The 17,649-nt window shown below is 36.1% G+C and overlaps 1 protein-coding gene across 2 annotated transcripts in view; it reads right to left on the reverse strand.

The window, feature by feature from the left end:
- The window catches only part of LOC131042833 (uncharacterized), a 53,492-nt gene extending 40,053 nt beyond the window's left edge, over positions 1 to 13,439 (reverse strand). Inside the window, exons 1-3 of one of the 2 annotated variants that reach the window (XM_057976152.2) lie at positions 12,727 to 13,437; positions 10,811 to 11,255; positions 10,179 to 10,335 (exon numbers count right to left, since the gene is read on the reverse strand). In XM_057976152.2, coding sequence (XP_057832135.1) covers positions 10,179 to 10,335; positions 10,811 to 11,255; positions 12,727 to 12,933 — 809 coding nt within the window. In that variant the 5' untranslated portion in view covers positions 12,934 to 13,437. Of the gene's footprint in view, positions 1 to 10,178; positions 10,336 to 10,810; positions 11,256 to 12,726 lie in introns of both variants that reach the window. The other variant, XM_057976153.2, reaches the window with a different exon arrangement.
- Positions 13,440 to 17,649: the final 4,210 nt, after the last annotated feature.

Raw genomic sequence — 17,649 nt, forward strand, 5'->3', positions numbered from 1 at the left:
TGACTTGCTGACGTCAGCGCCACATCAGCAGGGTTTGAAAATTTTTGGACCCCCTCTCATTGAGCTTTTTTGATTTTGCAGTTCAACTTCAAATGGCCATAACTTGCTCATTTTTGCTCCTTTTTGGGTGCAATTTTTTTTGAAATGGGCTAGAATTTCGTGCTCTCCGCAGTGGTGAAGAAATTTTTTGATTTTGATGCACGGATTTTTCAGAAAATACAGTTTTTAGTGACTGTCCCTGAGTAATCCCTGTTTTTGCAACTCCAGAGGCTTCGTTTGGGGTCATACGACCTCCTTTTCAGGTGCCGTTTTTTTTTAAAGTGCGTATTTTTTCGTCTACTTTCACATGATGCTATCAGATTGATGCCATTGTAAGTAGAAATTGTACTTTCAGATCTTGGCCATTTTTGGCTCTCTTGGTACTTGTATATTTGCTTGAATCTCAGTTAGATTCATTGCACTATTGATTGAAGTCTCTTGTATCTCATTTGAGAAGTTGTAAAATCTGCATCATAAGTCCACTTTGCCTTGTTTTGCAAGTGGCTCATTGTAATCGCACTAAGTATAAAATGCCAAAATCATCACTTTGGGGGGGGTACATTGATTGAGTGAATTTTGGGGGGTGTCTCTTGTGCTTTTGTGCTCTTGTGTTCTTTCTTTTGCTGCTATGGGTTCTTCTAAGTTTCCTCTCTTAACTCCACATAACTATGCTACTTGGAAAACTGATGCATGGAGTAAACTTATGGAAAAAGGACTCACTCATTACATTGATGGAACTATTGTTGCACCAGCTGATCCTAAGGCTGATCCAGCTGGTCACTTAGATTGGCTCACTAAAAATATCATGGCAATTGGTACCTTAAGAAAGTATGTATCAAAGGATCTCATTTTTCATATTGAGAAGTGTACTCTAATCAAGGATGCTTGGCAAAAGTTTCAAGACTTGTATGGTCAAGTTGATGAGATTAGGGGATATCAAATTGATAGTGATCTCACCATGTTAGATCCCAAGAACTTTGATACTATACAAGATTATGTCACTAAGGCAAATGAGTTGAGGGCACAACTCAAAGATTGTGGCATTGATAAAAAGGATACTCAATTGATATTCAACTTGATAGGCAAGCTTCCACAAGAATATGCAGCATTTGTTTCTAGTTTCCAAACTCATAGGATGACAATGGGTTCAAGCTACACAATGCCTACATTTGATGCTTTCAATGAAATGTTGATGATGGAACAAACTAAGTTGATAAGCATGGGCATTCTTAAGGCTTCTAAGTCTCAAGCATTAGTGGCAAATCAAGGGAACAAAGGAAATCAAGGAAAGGACAACTCAAACAAGAAGAAATGGCAATCAAAGCCTAAAGACAAAGCATCATCTTCTCCACAACAAGGAGATTCATTCTCTTCCAAGAGAGATAATTCACCAAAGAGGGAGAGACCTACTTGTGCTTATTGTAAAAAGATTGGTCATGAGGAACATCGTTGCTATTCTAAGAAGATTGATGAGCTCACACATATCATCAAAAAGCATAACATTGATTTGCCTAAAGTCTACAAGAAGGATGATTCATCAACTTCCACTTCCTCACATTCAAAAGGAAAAGGGCAAGCATTCATGGCTTCTACAAGTGAGAAGACTCACTCTTTTGGAACAAGAAAAGGAAAAGCTCTATGTGCTACTATCAGTCATGATTCAGAGCGATGGCTTCTAGATTCAGGGGCTTCTCATCATATGGCATCTTCGCAGTCTATGTTCTCTACATTTGAGCCTTGCACCATGCCACAGATTTTGATGGGCAATCATACATACATGGATGTGATTGGGAAAGGATCTATTGACATTGGGGATAACTCCTTCAATGATGTGTTGTGTGTACCCCACTTGACAAACAATCTCCTTTCTATCTATCAAATCACACATGGCGTAACTAAGAGAGTTGTGGAGTTCACACCTGACTCAGTTTTCATTAGAGACATGGAGACTAGAGCTATCATTGCGACTGGGGTGGTTGATCATGCATCTCGATTATACTCCTTTTCAGATTTTGTTGATGATGATGATTTCACATTTAATGATTCTACACATGATGATCACACTTATTGTGATGGTTCAAATTTTGAGGAGAACTTTGGACACTTGAACATGGGGATTCTCACATGTGACCCCGTTCTTGAGTCTTGTATTTCATCTCCTCATATTGATATCACATCACCTATTGCACCTGATGATGCGGATAGTGCGACAGTTTTGCCTTCATGTGATTCAGTGCAGCAGGATATTCATTGTCTTCTAGCTTCAGATTCATGGGATGATTACTTGACAGACATTGCAGGTTTATTTGTGGAATCCTACATTGCAGATTTGGGAGACATCATTGATGACATTCATCTTCTCTTTGATGAAGGTGATCCTTCTTCGATTGTTGCGAGGGCACACTCTGACCCTCTTGTTCATTCTCTACACGATCATTCTTTCGAGGTTGACATGATTGTGGATACTTATGTACAGCAGTTGGAGGAGGTCTCTTTATGTTTTGAGGAGACATGTGAATCTTTGGGACATGTTCTACATCCATCTCCACTAGATCTTGGAGTGCCTTTTTCAGCAGTGTGGCACAGTTTACCACCTTTAGAGGGGGTATCTTTCAGCATCGACATGGGGACACTTGAGCAGTTTTCAGAGATTCCTTTCATCATGAGTTTTCTTCATACATCTTCCCTTCATGATTGGGGAGACTTCATGGATACACCTTTGGTTTTGTTTCTTCCTAAGGGGAGGAATGTTGTTCGACGTTCGTGGAGCAGTTTCTTCATACATCGAGCTTCTTCCATTGGTGCAGATTCTTCATTGAGGGAGGATCACAGTTTGACTTCTCTTCTTCTCTCATATGGGGGGGACTTTTTCCTCACATGGGGTTTTGTTCTTCACATTCTTCTATGAGAGTTCTCTTGTATAGCTTCATCTCTCTTTTGGGGGAGGGTTTTTTCCCATTGGGTTTTTCTCTCTTTCCCCACTTTGTGAGAGATTTCATTGCATTGGTTTTCATGCATTTGCATTTGTACATGGGTACCTAACATGGCCTAGTAGCCGGGACCCATCTTGCATTGCTTAGTTGCATTGTAGACTTAAGTGCATTCCCCTAAGTTGCACTTAAGGGGGGGGTGTTGGTGTAAATAATTATTCATCATGGATATTATTACACTTACTTAAGTTTACTTAGGAAATGCATTTCATAGTAGTTTGGGTATGAGACACTTGGGTGTTTGTGCCACATTGGGATAGTGTGTGTAGGAGAAATTCCACCTTTTATGGTGTTGATCTTGTTATTACACTATCATATCCACTTATAGTGGAGTGATAATTCCACCTTCGGTGGGTGATCCACCTCATGTGGAATATTATATTATTTCTCCTACCTACCCACACCTATTTCCTACCTACCCTTGTTTCTCATTGAGCCACATGTCATGTTTGTGTGCTCATACATCCATATGGCCTTGCCTATATAAGCAGGCCTCTATTCATTGTATTGGTTAATCCAGGTGATTATTGTTGATCATTTCCATTGATGAGAATATAGTTTATTCTTGTCCTATATTGTGTCTCTATTTTGTACATTTCATTGAGCTCTTGATCTTGGCAAAATCCAACATCCTTAAATAAGCAATTACAAGCAAAGTTTCTAAAACAGAAACGAAAGACAGAAAAAGAACAAGCAAGAACAAACTACGAAAAGGAAATATCCTAAACCAACTAACCAAATGACCATTATAGAAACATTACATAATTACTTTAATATCAATGAGACTAATTCTAGTGAGAGCTAGAAAACATCATGATTCATAAACTACAGGCAATCAATCACTTTCACACACTCCAAAGGGTTGTGCACCTCAATTTTGGGATTTTGGAATTCATGTTATTAGCAGTAACCAAACTAGTAGTTTGTTTGAGTCCAGATGGAGTTTTTATTTAAATTTTACACTAAAATATCATCTTGGATTCAACCCGATTTGGGCCTAAGAGATTCAAAAACAGCAAGGACAATGTGATTGGCCAGGGACTTGGTCTTGACTATTTTGCAGAACAACGACAATTTTTAAACAAACTTTTCTAGCACCTTAGAAAATAAAATTGTCCCAAAAATAGGCATCAATGAGAATTGCAATGTCATCTGGAAATATTTGCATGGTACCAAAATATAGCATATGATTGGCCCTGTGAATTGTTATTGAAATTCAAATCAGTCAAATATTATACATAAGCAGTTACACCCACGTGTATACAGGCTCATAATTTAATAGGTCAAATATCATACATATACACCCACATGCTTATAGGCTCATAATTTAATAAATGGTGTGGCCACATCCACATCCACATACCAGCATGGTTAATTTCTGGACTCAATAAGAAATTGCATGCTCGAAAATGAAGGTATCTTGACCTGTTTTCCCAGATTTGTAAGCAAAATTTACTGGTTATACTGCATGGACCGTATACATTCTAATGGTAAGCTAAAAACTTTAGAATCTTCACATTTTCATTGGCAATAATGAAGTCAACTTTCTATTACCATGAGGCATAACAAGCCTGAAACTAGAGACTGCTTTTCATTTATGTTCCAAATGACAAATTACACTTCGATTTAAGGAATTTAAAAATACTCATTCAAGCAAGCACTGTTGATTTCTATCCTGATAAATTATATCTTATGAACTGTAAACTTGATAGGACTGATAGAACTGACACCAGCCCTGATGAGAAATAAGAACTCAGTCAACTGTTTAAAACACTTTTGTAAAGAATATGATTGTTGATTATGATTGGTATTGCCTTCATTATTTTTTAGTTAATTAGCACAGCTACCTCTAGTTGGTGATTAAGGAAAAAGATACTGTCCTAGATTGCTCTGCTAAAAGTCACACTAAACTTTTTGACAATCTCCTAGATCAAACCAAAGGAATTACATGGTTAAGAAAAAACCCCCCTCTAGCTCTAGCTCCACTAGAGGTTCCTGGTGTTGTGAAAGACAACATTAGTCTGCATTTGTAAATGTGTGCATTTGAAACTGTGGTGCACACCCATTGAAATCTGTATTAACTTGGCCATGGTCATTAAAATCTATTTGTTAAGGGAAACACAATATACCAATTTCTGGTTAGGGCAAAATGCTCACAATTTTGGATTTTATACTTTAAATTTTGAATGTGCATTTAGCTTGTGTACTGTTTTCTTAAGATAAGATGCCCCTTCCAAGAAAGCTCGGTACAAAAGGAATTACAGCATAAGCATAACAAAGAAAAGCCAAACCCAAACCCATGCAGTGATGGTGGCAAGGAGCTAGAACAAGAGGAGAAAGGTCATCGTCCACATGCCAAAACCCAACTGTGGCAATGGTCCAACGACTGGCAGACCCAATGCCCATAAGCCCTCAAGAAAGCCAAGAGACACCCTATCCATTAACGCAGACAACAGCCCTGTTGATGATTTATAGCTTCAGTCGGATAAAATTAAATGTTAAATTGGCCTTAAGGCCTTCAACATTTAATAATATATATCATTATGTTATTTATTATTATTATTGTTAAATTGATTAGATAATAATAATTATTACTATATTTAATTGTATAACTAAATGAAACCACGTCTTGCTTAGTGAATGTTCGGACTAATCATAACATAACCGATGATTAATAAGTGACTCTTGGCATTAGTTGGTTCCTAATGAAGACGTGCTAATAAAGAGTCGTAAGTCCGCCACCCTTAGTGATTGTGTTCGATGCATTTTGTGAAGTCATGTCACTTGGAAGGGGTGCCCACTCCTGGGTGTAGATCACCTTCATCGGATATAAAGGAAGACCATATCTCTCCTTCTTGGAATGGTAATATATATACACAGTTCTGCAGATCGTATTCATTCATTGACAAACTTCGGCATTCAGAGAATCTTCTCCAGCAGTTCGTTCTTATCCTACAGCGAACAATATACATAGTATGCAGTCGACAAGCAGAAAGGGAACAAAAGCGGAGGACAGTGAGGACAGCGCAGGACAGTGCAGGGTACAAAGTACTGCGACTGCAACAACAACACTAAACCTGCAGACCAATAAGACATTATCACAGGAGTAAAAATCAACATGGTATCAGAGCCAGGTTTCCTTCTATAAAGCCTAACTGCCTGAAGGAAGATCCGATTAAGATCAGATTGATATCTACTTGAAAGTTTGTATTTTAAAATGACAAATGGAATCAGATTCGAAGACAGACTTGAAGGTGCCTCAAACTATGATTCATGGAAACTACAAGCTTCCCTTGCTGAAGTCAGAAATTCAGACGTATGTTCAGAAAAATATGTTCTCTAGAAGAAACTCAAGATACCTTGTGATTGAGAGGGAGCTTACTAATAAAGATTGAGCACTTCTGAGGTAAAATTGTAAATATTGATTATTATTATTAATACTAATAATTATTTTATGGGCCCTGTGTAAATCATAAGGAAGTGACGACTTCCAAATGATTTCCACTTGTATTTTTTGAGGTTATTGGAAGGTGACCATCTTACAATAACTCAAGATTGTGGATAGAATCGCCGACTGAGGCAATCCACACACAAGAGCTTGTGGATAGAATCACCGACTGAGGCAATCCACACAAGAGCTCATGGATAGAATCGCCGACTGAGGCAATCCACGTAAGAGCTTGTGGATAGAATCGCAGACTAAGGCAATCCACACAAGAGCTTGTGGATAGAATCGCCGACTGAGGCAATCCACACAAGAGCTTATGGATAGAATCGCCGACGGAGGCAATCCACTCAAGAGTTTGTGAATAGAATTGCCGACAGAGGCAATTCACATCTTGAAACTATGGTCCCAAGATAAGCATCATACGATTTATGAATATTGCTCCCAATATCTTTTATCCTCCCTAGCTAAGAGGGAGTGTTGATGATTTATAGCTTCAGTCGGATAAAATTAAATGTTAAATTGGCCTTAAGGCCTTCAACATTTAATGATATATATCATTATGTTATTTATTATTATTATTGTTAAATTGATTAGTTAATAATAATTATTACTATATTTAATTGTATAACTAAATGAAACCACGTCTTGCTTAGTGAATGTTCGGATTAATCATAACATAACTGATGATTAATAAGTGACTCTTGGCATTAGTCGTTTCCTAATGAAGACGTGCTAATAAAGAGTCGTCTTGCAAGTCCGCCACCCTTAGTGATTGTGTTCAATGCATTTTGTGAAGTCGTGTCACTTGGAAGGGGTGCCCACTCTTGGGTGTAGATCACCTTCATCGGATATAAAGGAAGACCATATCTCTCCTTCTTGTAATGGTAATATATATACACAGTTCTGCAGATCGTATTCATTCATTGACATACTTCGGCATTCAGAGAATCTTCTCCAGCAGTTTGTTCTTATCCTACAGCGAACAATATACATAGTATGCAGTCGACAAGCAGGAAGGGAACAAAAGCGGAGGACAGTGAGGACAGCGCAGGACAGTGCAGGGTACAAAGTACTGCGACTGCGACAACAACACTAAACCTGCAGACCAATAAGACATTATCACAGGAGTAAAAATCAACAAGCCCCAGAGCCCACGTCTTCACTTTTCAGCTTGCAACACCATCCATCTCCAGCAACCACTACCTGCTTAGGCACCATCTCCCTGCCACCGCCATGATTACAGAGAGGTTTGGATTTAGCCTTTCACTGCCCTATTCAGCATACATCCGCTAGAGATGGCAATATGTAAGCACTAGTTAGTTCTTTTGTTGGTGACTCAAACGTTGTTCTGCTACAGTTGGGTGCAGAAATTAGCAAAAAATAAAACTTATTTTTGGGGTTGAATCTCCTTCAGATGGGCATTGATTTCATTCAGTGTGGATTCCTAAAACCAGGTGCATATATTTAGTGACAGTTGGCACTGTATTTTAGTGTTTTATTTCTGCTTTTCTTGTGTTTTATTTTGGGCAGCACTAAAGTTGTGTTTTGTCATATTTTTTAGGGCGAGTTATAGACAAACATGATTTGTCTCCTGATTTAAAGTGCTTTTACTCTACTTTGGTGTGCCCAAGTTTGAAGGTCTTTCTTATTGGCCCTTGGGAGCCCACTTTTTGTAAGAGAAATATTCAGAATAATAAAAAAATCAAACAGCAGGTTTATCTATTTTCTGATTTTAGTATTATTTATTTTTTCATACACTCAAAGTTGTAGTTTTGATTGAAGTTTCACTTACACAGTTTAGGTTAATTTCTCAATTTCTTGAGTGTGGAATCTGCATACCATGGTCTGAATTTATAACATGTGATCAAAGAGCAGTAACTAAGATCTTCCAGGTCTGTGATTGGAATATGCTGCTACCTGTGAGGACTTGCTGGAAGATTTCAGTAACTTACTTCAGTATTGTAGTAACTCGAAACTGTAGAAGGCTGTAGGGTGTTATGCCCTAATCTCTCTAGTGACTGGAGTATTGATTTACAGCTATGGTAGATTGATGATATGAATGTTTTTATCCAGCAGCTGAAATAATGACTAGTTTCAATCTTAGAGAGTGTGAATGCCTAGAGGGTGCTTCCAATTTTACTCCTTGGAAATGTAGGTTCCCAATGCTACTAGAAGAAGTTGATCTTTGGGTCAACTCCTGTTGATCCTATCCAGTTGGCTGAAGATGACCAGAAGATGGCCAAAACAAAGCATGTCACCTTTGATTCATTGAAAGATTATTTAGTACATCACATTGCGAAGAATAAGATCACAACTGAAATGTATTATGCCATGACAACTCTTTATCAGATCATGAACATCTCTCTAAAATGTTGTCAAAAAACATGCTGAGTGTCACATGTATGAGTGATACAAACATGGTAACCACCTTACCTAATAAGATCAAAAAACTTGTAATCAACTTGCTGCAACTGGGGTGTGCCCATAGTCAATGGATTTTCTCCATCTTGGGATATATTGTTTGAGATATTTGATGTGAAAAGACTTCTATCTTTGAGAAGCTTTTGGATGAATTTATCCACGAAAAAATAAGACTTGAATATACTTGAATCAAAATGAAAGATAGTCAAAACCAAGCCCTCATCAAGAAGATCAAGAAAGGTGGGAAGAAAGGATTTGAGAAGGGTCAAAAAGGAAATCAGGAATCAAATTCTTCTTAATAGTAAAAGAATAATTTGAGCATTTGAATCAAATACTGTTGATGAAAATGATTAATATGAAACATTGTTTTTAAGACAGGATATTGTTGTCCTGCAATGCCCGGTATAATTGGTGCCTATGCTGTAAACTTCAAATGTGTTTGAAGAGGTTGAGAAATATTGTTGTCAATTGTAGTTACTATTTTGTGTATAGATTTGTCTATTGTACTTGATAATTAGATGAACAGTAAGTTTAACAAATCTTATTACCTAGTTGTGTTTTATTGCACAACTAATTAATTTTGTTAAAGAGATTTAAACAAAGATTATCTGCAATCAGCGATCTTAAAATTAATAAAAAAATATCCATATTTCAAAACTCAAGGTGTACGCTGTTATTTACTTTGACTTTCTCACTCTCTATTGATTAAGAACGGCTTTAAAAGTTTAAAAAAATACTTATTTCTCTTCATTTTTCTCTAAATAATTCTGCATTTTATGAGTTCACAATATCTTGCCAGTTTTCCCCAATTATATCCCAAAAAATAAAAATATCTTTATCTTTTGGTATGCTGAGAGATTTCCAAAAAAGATATTTGCTTCTATAGTTAAGATTATTGGTAGCTATTGGAATTAAAATTTTACATATAATAAATGATGACCAATGAAATCAATGGTTGTCAGGATTCTATAAATGCGTTTAGAGGTGGTGAAATAAATTTTTTCTCAGCCAAAAATAACAAGAGGCTATGTCTAAATTGCCAAGAGCGTCATTACCAAGCTACAGGAATCATTAGCTGCCACTGAGATTTGAAACTGAACAATAACAGTCATGAATTGCAAACCTGCTAAAATATCACTTGCCATTCTCCTAGAGAAAAGAATCAGTTTGAAAAACTTCACAAGAGTAAGTGCTGACAGAATATTAGTTATTAAATACAATAAACAAGTTAACACGTACATAATACCGATCAAGAAAAAGAGTTAACACACATATTATACCTAGTTGCAAAGAGTTGATCATTGGTTGGATTCAGAACAAGGCTTCTAAGTTTTCGCTTGTGCTGACTAGAGATCAGGCTTCCTGAATAGAAACTAACTTTTTCTGGACTTCTGCTACTACGAATGATTGGAATCAATTCCGTGTGCGCCTTCTGCTCTGAAGCATGAGAAATACAATTGTGAGACTCACATAACCAGAAAGTAATGTAGCATATAGCTATTTAGAAATAAAAATGTATACTTAAATAGATGAAAAAAAGTAAGTGCACTGTTTCCAGAAATCATAAGAAGTAAAGGAATATGTTGAATCCATTGATGGTAAGGGTAAAAGATATTGCTCAGATGACGTATCCAAAATAAAGATATTCCCCCAGCAGAAGCAAAGTCAATATAGTTATATATTTACAACTTTCCACAAATTTGAACAGCACTACAAGGATATAGGTTTCTATACCTCCTGAGACATACAATAAATTGGTGTTTATTGGCTAAGAAGAAGATAAAACAAGTGTGTTTCCTACTTTAGCAGACGTTATAATATATTCCTCGTTGGCATGCCATTTTCCAGACACAAACATCCCTAGAAAAACTTTCTAAGAGTGCTGCAGTTTAATCAGTGACAGACAACATACCTAATTTCCTCTTTGGTCTCCTCTCTTGAGAATCTCTGCTTTCCAACTGACTAGCAGATTTGACAGCAGATACATCTCCCTTTGACTTAGGATTTTCAGACTGAGATTGACTGCGACTAGGAGTGACATTTTTTCCACTAGATGTTGGTATTGTCTTGTTGCCTTCTGTTGACCTCATTGATGAACCCGTTTTTGCTGCCGCAGAAGGAATTAACATTGTCGGCTTTGTCCGCGATAAAGAGTTGTAGTTACTCTCTTCTCGAGCAGGGCTTGCTGACATACCTTCTGTTTTAACTTTGCTTGGCGAAACACCTTCTGTTTTAACTTTGACAGCTGTGTCATCTGAACTAATGGTCTTGGATGCCTCTTGATTTTTTTGTTGCGGTTGTTGTACCTTAGTTAATCGAGATTCTGCATCAGATAATTTTCGCTTGGCTTCCTCTAGCTGCAGATCCAAAGACAAACCAGTCAGTGACCACAATGATATTTCAATAATTTAAAATAACTATATCACCAGGAAGATCACATCAGATCTCACAAATTAAAAGATAGTTTCCTCAGCTATTGAACACGATTAACCAGTACTATAGAGCAGAAAATATTCAGCTGCAACTTCTCCACCTCCAAAGTGAATTGCAATAGCATAACATTGAACTTGAATACATACCACTAATTGATATTACTAAGCTAGTTATAGCCTTTTATAATTCTGAATGCAATGAAGTTCACAACTATAGAATACTCAAACCTCAGATCTCACCGATTAGAAGATAGTTTCCTTAATTATTGAACACCATTAACCAGTACTTACAGAACAGAAAATATTCAACTGCCACTTCTCCACCTCCAAAGTTAACTTCAATAACATACAATTGAACTTGAAAAACAGTTGCATGGTATGCTACTATGGCTACTCGTTATAATAATAAGTTAGCTACAACAAAACTGAAAACAAACTCAAGATAAATCCAGCCTAACTACAAATTGGGTGGCTTTGGTGGGGTAAGGGGCGGGAGGCAGCTGTGTGGGTGCAGTGGAGGGGTGGCTATAGTTGGGGATCAATGGTGTCATTGATTGGACCACTTCTCTAATTAAATATGCAGCATAAATCATGATTATAAAAAGCGCATCAATGATTGAATTAGTTCACTGACAACGTGTGCTATATAATGTTTCCTATGCATACTTAAACAGGTTTTTAGGGGTTTTCTTCATGCCAAATTTAGTATATAATCCAGCTGCTATAGGATTTAAATGTCGATCTTGTGCTTAAGCTGCACTTGATCTTTACATCTCAGCCCTTGTCTAGAAATCTCCGTAAGTGTATCTGTCGGATTTAGAGAACTATAGGACTCCTCGTGTATAATGTGGCTGAGATAGCCTCTTGATGGCAATATCATATTTAATATAATCATTTACTTTTATTCAAAAAACAAGATAGACCCAATAGACGCAACAAGCTGAACAGAAACTAAGTGAACACACAAGATTTGCTATTCTCCAGGTTACTTGACATGTCCAGAATGTTAATCTCCTATTATAACTTAATCAGTTTCATTGAACAAATTTGCCATTCAGAATGAATTTGTTAATACGGGACTCAAACAATAAACAATCAAAATTAAGTGATACAAAAGGAATTGCAAAAAATTGATTACAAGACTATCTTTTAAGGATTAAAAAGATACCCACTTGATGAATGCATCAGAGTTCTCAATCAAAATAAATAAACTTTAGGATAAACCTACTTTATTCCAAAATTGCAAATTGGTTCATCAATCAAACCCATTTCTAAACTCATAAAAAGCACGTAAAATTCCTCCATCTAAATCATAGCATACTAAAAGTCCTATAATTCCTACAATGTCTGGATTTTGTGAATGCTTCTACAAAAATTAAAGATTAAAAAGGATGACCTGAGCCTTGACATTTTCCAATTTATTGGTCAATTGGGTGACCTCCTTGCGCCTGTGCTCAACCAGAGCCACTATTGCCTCTAGCCCTTCTGCAGTTTCGGGAGAAGACTGCCTTCGATGTTTGTTATTGATATGACTGTTGTGATGATTACTGTTTTTATTCTCATCATTGGGTTCCAACTTAGGTTTCTTGAGAGGTGTTTCCATTTAGGGTATTGGTTGGTGGGTTTTTTAAATATTGTGTTCTCCTACAAATCTCAGTGTTGGAGGAAAAAATTAATCGACTTCTGCTTTAACAAGATCACGACCACCCAAATGCAGAATAAAGCAGCTCCTAATAAAGAAAATGCATACGCAAAATACCAACACCTCAAACCAGACTTAGGAGGGAGGGTGGATTTTGTTTCTGTGTACTGCCATCAACGAATATGATTGGCCTGCTGGTAGCTGAGAGAATAATGAACCACTTGTACCAAGAGAATTGGCCAAATGAAACCAAGGAAATCAGGCCATTAATTCACGTCCATGTATTGAATCCATAGGAGTGAATACAGGAATAGGGCAGAGACAATAAGCAACTATTTTATACTTCCCCAGAAGAAGTATGGTGAATTTATGATTCCTAGCTATGAAACGTTTCATCAGCTGAATATATATAGATTATGAATCTACCCTTCATTATCCACCGTGTAAATCCGATTTAAAATCCAAGTAGTTAGTAACGAATTATTTTCTCCACCCTTAAACATAAGTACACTACTAAGGACTGGTTTGAAGGCACTTGCCAATTTTGATAAAAGTGCATGTTCTCTTTATTCATTTTACGCTTGTTACTAAGGGACAAAAGTGCATACCCTCTACTCTATTTATTCACTTTAAAATTATCCTTGGTATTATTATAATGTTTAATTCATTACATAAATCAAATAAATCAATTATAGTTTTAAATGGGTCACTCATAATAGCTTTATTTATGTTATAGACATGATCATTTTGAATCACCTAAGATCTCTTTTCACTTAGACAAAGTCACATATCTCACCTTGTTTCTTGGATTAGGTTGCATCATCACCTAGTTCTATTCAAAATTCAAATATCACCATTGAGACTAATTTCTCTAGAATTTGATTATTAACACATCAACTAATGCACCAAAACACCTCAAGTTGAGCATCTAAGATCTTGTATTTATAAGTAAGTATTGATCTTTAGGACACGTCAAAAGACCATATTAGAAAACATTATTAAATCTTTACATAAAACATCTACATTATAGGATCAACAATGTATCAACATCAACATCATAGACATTACATCGCTTGCTTGGTGTGTCTTCAATTTTATTTCAAAAATAACACTTGCGCTTGACTTGTTATCAAGGAAATTGAAAAATCTTCCCTCTACACACAACAAGCTTCATTATGCTTTTTAACACAACCCTTGCTCAAAAATAGGTATTGAAGATGGGAACATAGGTCACATTAAAAGAAGATGAATCCATGATAGGTAGACTAGATTATACAACAAAAATGTATCCCTAGACCAAATTGTGGCACGACCTAGGTTATTCAAGTATTTGTCCAACATTTATCACAAGCTCCACAGTGCATCCAATTCTAGAAAATCTAATTCCAATTGATAATCCTTCATTACTTAGACATCTAAATTAGTGTAGGGTGTGATTTATTCCCCCACATTTTGACAAACCAACAAATTTGAACCTAACTTAATTATTTGCAATTATTTGCCTTAGGGTTTCCACTTCTTTCACTTATGATTTTTAGATTTGATATTTTCTAAAAATAATTAATCCTTTTTTAGATTTATAACTTATTCTATAGTCATTTACTTATATTTTCATTTAGTTAATCGTGATTAGGGATGTATGCCAAGGATGCACTCAAGGCCTCGCATTCTTATTTGACACAAGCCTATATCCAATCCTACTCTTGCAGCGGATCTCTTATATGCTCCTATTGTCAAAAATCTAAATAATTTTGTCTATCTTAAATAGGAAAGAGATATTTGACCATGATATACATCTTCAAAATGTCAAAACTCAAAGAAAGAATGGCATGGTTTATAAGTTGCAACTCCTTAAGCAACGCATTAGTAATCTTGATGACAGTGTTAACTCTTCAATACTAGTTGAAGAGCTTAATCTTTTCCAATTCTTGTGGAATTGGTTTTATTAATAAGATTAGTTGAATTATTGGTGGATTTAATGTTTCTCATGGCGTTTCACTTCTTTCCCAATCTATTGTATCTTCCTCCATTCTCCCCTCCCACTTGCAGTTTCCCACTTTCCTCATCAACCCTCCTACTTCCTTCACTCCTTATCCCATAAAATTTCCACCGCTCCATCAACCTCATTCATCCCACACTCTTCACATTCCTCAAGTTCTATCATTTCTCCCACCTTTGATGTCCATTATTTCCCAACCATCTCTTTGTATCATTAAGAGGGAACTCAGTGAGGTTAGAAATTAGCTAATAATGTCCCTTCTAATTCCAAAAAAAAATTGACACGTGATTTATCACATAATCCTTTGTCGTGTGATCTACTACTATACCTGTTTTATATGGTATTTGAGTTGTATAATGGTAAAGATGACCCCATGGCCTATATTAGATTCTTTGATGTTATATGCTTGAACATTTTTTAAAATTATGATCATTTATCCATTATTTTTTTGTAGACAATAAAATAATATGGTCTACAATGGTTATTTTCACTTCCTTAAGTCAAAAAATTATATCATTTTTAGCACAAAGATTACTATAAAAGTTTTTGTTCAAACTATAGCAATGTTGGGTTAGGTGTCTTGTAAACCTTATAATCTTAACATGTTATTTATTATATATTATGTATTATTTATGAGGAACTCCTACTTATGAATTAGTCATTACAAGCAATATGTGTGTCTTATATGAAGATAGTGGTGCAAGATAATCTATGATGTGTGTAAGATCATATAAGAGGGGGTTACATTGTTGACTTCACTATGTTGATCAACATATGATGCATGTATGATAGATAACGAGGCATCTTTGAATGGAGTTAATGTAGCCAAGTTGGAGTGCCCAACTTGGAGAGTTACATATCATAACTTATGACATGGTATGACAAGGTTAAGAGAATATGCAATTGATGGTGAATTCCCCACACTCAAAGATCACCTGTAAAACAAAAATAATATTCCACCAGATAGAATGGAAAGAATAGCTTGCTTGATTATGGATGCAAGATTCAATATGATTAAATATGGGATGTACATAAGATGTCTTGCTTATAAAGACAAGGTTGAGAAGATAGAATTAGGCAAGATTGTGGCATGTGTCTTAATCCTATACAATGAGACAACTAACTTGATAATTATTAAATGACATAGGACTCAAGAAGTAAAAGCCAAAAGATATTATAAGATATTATGATGTAGCTAACACCTTCTAAAGAGTAATCCTATACAATGAGACAACTAACTTGATAATTATTAAATGACATAGGACTCAAGAATTAAAAGCCAAAAGATATTATAAGACATTATGATGTAGCTAACACCTTCTAAAAAGATTCCCTAGGACCTAAGTAAACTTAAGAATGTGAATAGAACCTACTAATAGGTAGCAGTAGACATTTTGCAAATCCTGCAAAGAGGAAGATCATTATGATTATGGGTCTCAACTGCTAGACCATGTTAGGTACCCATTTACAATGCAATATCTCATAAGTGGAGAAAAGAAGAAAACCCACTAGGACAAAACTCCTCTCCAAAAGAGAGAAAAGATAAAAGCTAGTGATGACAGATGGAGGACTCAATGATACCTAAGAGGACTACATCCATCACAAAAATATAATGAATTATCCCTCCGTAGGAAGGAAATAGAGAGACTATATTGAAAGGAAACTTGCAATCATACATATGATAATTTTCACATGACCTGAATGAGAAATCATTCCAAATAAACACTTAGAATCCATATGCAAATGATAGACAACATACCCATCAAAGATGACACAAGATATACCTTGGAAAAACCCTCGTGAGGGAAAAACCCAACCTCCAAAATCATCTATCATCCATGTATTATCAGCAACGCAACATTCCAAATACAACCATGAAGCTTTCGAAACCCTAGCCATTTACAAGCCCTCCATGTGAACAAGAAAGTAACCACAAATCTCATGTCATGCTTCCAACCTCCACAAATGCTAAACATGGCTACCCTTGTGGTTTCTTTTATAGACACAAGCTCCCAAAACACCACCAGGTGTTATTACATCAAAACCATATGCTACAAAACCATGTGCTAACTACCCCACTAACACCACATCTAATATTGGGTACTTAATTAAATTACTTTCCCCAATATTAAATAAATACAATATATCCCAATGTTACAATACATCTCATCAAATGGCCTTGAGAATATTCTGAGGGAACCTCTACACTTTACATGTCCATGTGCAACTCACATAATAAATAAAATATTACAATTATACACGTTATTATGCAAGGTATACAACACCTATTTTTCCAACATTCTCCCACTTGTTGTATACATTACATAAGGGGAAATAAGTAACCAAATCATGAACAAGGGAACAATCCCTCTATCCACATATACCATCAAGGAATCCAAGTGCTCCATGTGCTCCATCAAGACACCTGCAACAAGAAACAAAGTAACCACCATCTCAAACATGAATTCTCTCACCCTCCACCATGCCACTACCACTGCACATAGGAGGCCATTCAAAGAGAAATCCACCCAATCAATCAAAATGAATGATAAATCCTACCTCAATTGATATCCAAACACAAACACTCAATCCAAAGGTATCAAATGCAAAGGTAGTTGTTAAGAACCAATAACCATGGCTGAAATAGAACCCACAACAAGTTAAAACACATCCAACGA

The sequence above is a fragment of the Cryptomeria japonica genome, chromosome 9 (assembly GCF_030272615.1).
Source record: "Cryptomeria japonica chromosome 9, Sugi_1.0, whole genome shotgun sequence".
Lineage (NCBI taxonomy): Eukaryota > Viridiplantae > Streptophyta > Pinopsida > Cupressales > Cupressaceae > Cryptomeria > Cryptomeria japonica.